General features: G+C 45.4%; 1 protein-coding gene across 1 annotated transcript in view; it reads left to right on the forward strand.

Moving 5' to 3' along the window:
• LOC122556846 (fibroblast growth factor receptor-like 1) overlaps positions 1 to 2910 on the forward strand; it is a 177247-nt gene extending 174337 nt beyond the window's left edge. The window contains exon 7 of the mRNA XM_087995497.1: positions 977 to 2910. Within this exon, the coding sequence (XP_087851623.1) occupies positions 977 to 1359 (383 nt within the window). The 3' untranslated portion in view covers positions 1360 to 2910. The remainder of the gene's footprint in view (positions 1 to 976) is intronic.
• Positions 2911 to 3968: the final 1058 nt, after the last annotated feature.

Below are 3968 nucleotides of genomic sequence, written 5' to 3' on the forward strand. Positions count from 1 at the left end.
TGCTCCCATTTCAGCATTTGTTGATGTTAAGTTGGAAAATTCAATCCAAGAGGCTTTGGGGATGGTGGGTGTGACAATCACGATTATCAGTTTCGAAAGTACAGGTTGTTCTGCTATAACGTGGTAGCTGTGTTCCTGTGCGACCCCGCGCTATGGAAATCGCGATACAAAATCGCACTATAGAAAATCATGCTATAGAAAATCACGATAGAAAATCGCACTATAGAAAATCATGCTATAGAAAATCATGATAGAAAATCGCACTATAGAAAATTGCGCTATAGAAAATCGTGCTATAGAAAATCACGCTATAGAAAATCACGCTATAGAAAATCACGCTATAGAAAATTGCGCTATAGAAAATTGCGCTATAGAAAATCGCGCTATAGAAAATCATGATAGAAAAACGCACTATAGAAAATTGCACTATGGAAAACCACTATAGAAAATTGCACTATGGAAAATCGCACTATTGCAAACCACTATTAAAAATCGCGATAGAAAATTACGCTATAGAAAATTGTGGTATAGAAAATTGCGCTATGGAAAACCTCACTGTAGAAGATCGCTAATAGAAAATTGCGATACCCATTCAGTAGAAAGTTCACATTATCCAAACAATGTCCACAGTTCATCAATCGCATTATAGCAGAATCACCTGTACAGACGTATTACTGGGGCAGATCATTCACTCGATCTGGGAGTGTTTGGCAGGAGGAATGTCCTCTCTGTGCACGAACATGCTCTGAGAGGAATTGTGAATAGCGCAGGCCAGTACCATTCCACAGTGATAGCTGGCATCCAAAATGGGATGAATTTGGCCAAGACTGAGGGAGATTGAGTGAACATTGAGAGACCTGCCTCTCTACACCACACAGCCCTCAGTAAAATGGGACTCCTAGTTTGGAAACACTGTGGTGACTGCTTTCTTTTCTTTTCTGTTGCATGTTATTTCTGGACCATCGCCCGCGTGCAGACCCCAAGATCGAGAAGACGACCACTTCTTCGCGTGCGGCCAGTGGCTTACCGTGGCCAGTGATCATTGGAATCCCAGCAGGCGCCATCTTCATCTCCGGCATGATCCTGCTCTGGTTTTGCCAGGCTCGGAGGCACGGCCCTGTGCCACCTCCACACCGACACCAGAGGGACTGCATGGTCCTGGACAAAGACTGTGTGCCCATCAGCAGCCCGGAGTTCACCGTGGCCTCCCAGCCCCACCTGCTGGTCCAAGCTCCCGGCATGGTGCCCGCTGTTACCCCCAAAATGTACCCCAAGATCTACACGGACTACCACACCCACACCCACGCGCACACAGAGGGTAAAATCCACCAGCATCAGCACTTCCACTACCAGTGTTAGCTGTGAAGATCTGCATCTGGCAAGGGCGGGGGGCACCATGCCAACTGGTGACAGTCTCATGGAAGAACACCAAGAGCAAAATGAGATGTTGGCTCCTGAACTCATTGCCGGTGAGGTATTTTTCTGTCTGAAATGTGAACCCACAGCCCCACTTTGAGAAGTCTGTTTCGGTGACCTCAAGCGACAGCTCCCTTGCGCGTCCAGCTCCAACAGAACTCCTCCTTGGCTTCAGTGGGGGTAGGACAAGGACTGGAATCAGCCATAGTCTGAAAGACCCAACTGCCAAGAGAGAGGTGGCCGCTGCCAATGCCTGATCTAAACTATCTCCAAGAGATTCTGCCTTTGTTTGATCTGTTTATCTTGTTTCTCTGTGTTACTACTCTCTCTAAAGTGATGGGCTACCTGTCCACTCCTTATTTTCTGCACAGTTCAGTTTTTATTTGTTTGAAGTGAGGTGTCCAGAAATGTCTAAGCCGGATAATGAGGCAGGTTTGGCTTTCTGACATTTCCCAGCCAGGTATTTGTCTCTCGATCGGTTAGGATCCCTTTGCTTTGAACGCATTGAGGTTTTTTGATGAGCCATCATGATCAGCAAAGCAAGAAAAGTGTATTTGACTCATCCTTCCCTCCCAGGCCTTGCCATCCTCTGCTTTAGACTTGACTAGAGTAACAGCATGAAGACACTGGGCCCTAATATTTAATGGTCACCCAGTGCATGGGAGGTGATGGCCAAGTGGTATTATTGCAAGACTATTAATCCAGAAAGCTCAGCTAATATTCTGGGGACCTGGGCTCAAATCCCATCATGGTGGAATTTGAATTCTAATGAAAACTCTGGATTGAAGGGTTAAGTGATAAACATTGTTGATTTTTGGAAAAACCCATCTGGTTCACTAACGTTTTTTAGGGAAGGGAATCTGCCATCCTCACCTGGCTTGGCCTACATGTGACTCCAGACCCTCAGCAATGTGGTTGACTTCCAATTAGGGATGGCGACTGAGATGAATTAAAGAAAGTGATACCTGTTCCCCATGTTTTAGTGAAGCCATATTTCTTGACAATCTCTAGTCTCAATCAGGAACGAAAATTTATAACAAACTAAAGCAATTGTTCTTCTCTTCTGGACTGTTGGTTCCTGCTCCAGTTCCAGGTAAAGAAATTGGGGTCAGCAATTGGGGTTACTTAGAACATAGAACATAGAACAGTACAGCACAGAATAGGCCCTTCAGCATACGATGTTGTGCCGACCACTGATCCTCATGTATGCACCCTCAAATTTCTGTGACCATATGCATGTCCAGTAGTCTCTTAAATGTCCCCAATGACCTTGCTTCCACAACTCATCTCCCCTTAGTCCAATCCATCCTTTTTCAGGCAAATATCTGGACACCTCTGCACTGAGGTATGTAAGTGCGTGACTGTATATCTGCTCAACAGTATGAGGTAAAAAGACAGCAAAAATATGTACAAAGGATATAATTGGATGATATTTTCTCATCAAAATATTTATGAGAAGTCAAATAATTTTATTAATAAAAAAGGAAAAGCCTTCTTTCTATGTTGAAACATTGCTTGATGGGACACTCCAATGCGGGTTCCTTCAGTTTAGCTGTCTCAGACTTGCACAGCGATGATACACAGGTGAGTTTAAGGAAATGTTTTTGTGAACTTTTCAAATCAATTCAAGCAAGAAGTGGTGGGACAGCGTGGACACCAATCCTCAGAATCCTCACCACCTCCATCCTCTGAGTTCCTCATCTCGTCAGGTCACCTCAAGGGTCGGAATCTTGGCATTCGAAGGTCAGTTCCTCAGCCCCCCAACGAGACAAGATTTATCTCCAGATGTTTCACACTCACTTCCACGGCACCGGTTCAGTGTGGTTCAGCCACACTTACAGTGGGGCTGCTGTGCAGTGATTGAGATGAAAGAATCCCTTTAACTGCCGCCCCCCCCCCCCCCCCCCCCCCACCCTCCTGAGATCGGGGAATGACAATCTCACGGAAGGTGACAGACCTTTAGCTTTCTCTCCCTGCCATGTGAAAATGTTCTCCTAGCTCTCTGTGTATACCAACTCTGATAGAACTCTGTATTGAGCTGAATTAGTTTTATTGTCACTTGCACTCAAATGTTGCTGCTTATGGCCCTGTTTTAGGTACAAGATACCGAGGTACAGATTCTGAAGTACTTGGTACACAATTGAAAGAACAATCAATAAAACTGTACCAGCATGAAACTTCACTGTGTGGGCAGAAAAACACCTAATCACAGAATCCCGACAGTGTGGGAGCAGGCCATTCTGCCCATTGAGTCCACACCAATCCCACCCAGACACACCTCATCCTTGTAACCCTGCATTTCCCATGGCTAACCTGCATATCTTTGAACTGAGGGAGGAAACCCATGCAGGCACGGGGAGAATGTGCAAACTCCACACACACAATCACCCGAGGCTGGAATCGAACCCGGGTGTTTGTATTCAAACTGTTTGTATTCAAGCTTCCTCTGTGACTTTCTAAATCAGATCTGGGAGAGTGCTCCAACCCATGTATACACATCCCTCTGTTGTATCTATGGAGGATTGTGATACGTCCACCATTAAATCCTACTG

This window comes from Chiloscyllium plagiosum, unplaced genomic scaffold (genome assembly GCF_037043375.1).
Source record: "Chiloscyllium plagiosum isolate Xiang-an unplaced genomic scaffold, Cpla_swu_hap1 HiC_scaffold_16, whole genome shotgun sequence".
Classification (NCBI taxonomy): Eukaryota; Metazoa; Chordata; class Chondrichthyes; order Orectolobiformes; family Hemiscylliidae; genus Chiloscyllium; species Chiloscyllium plagiosum.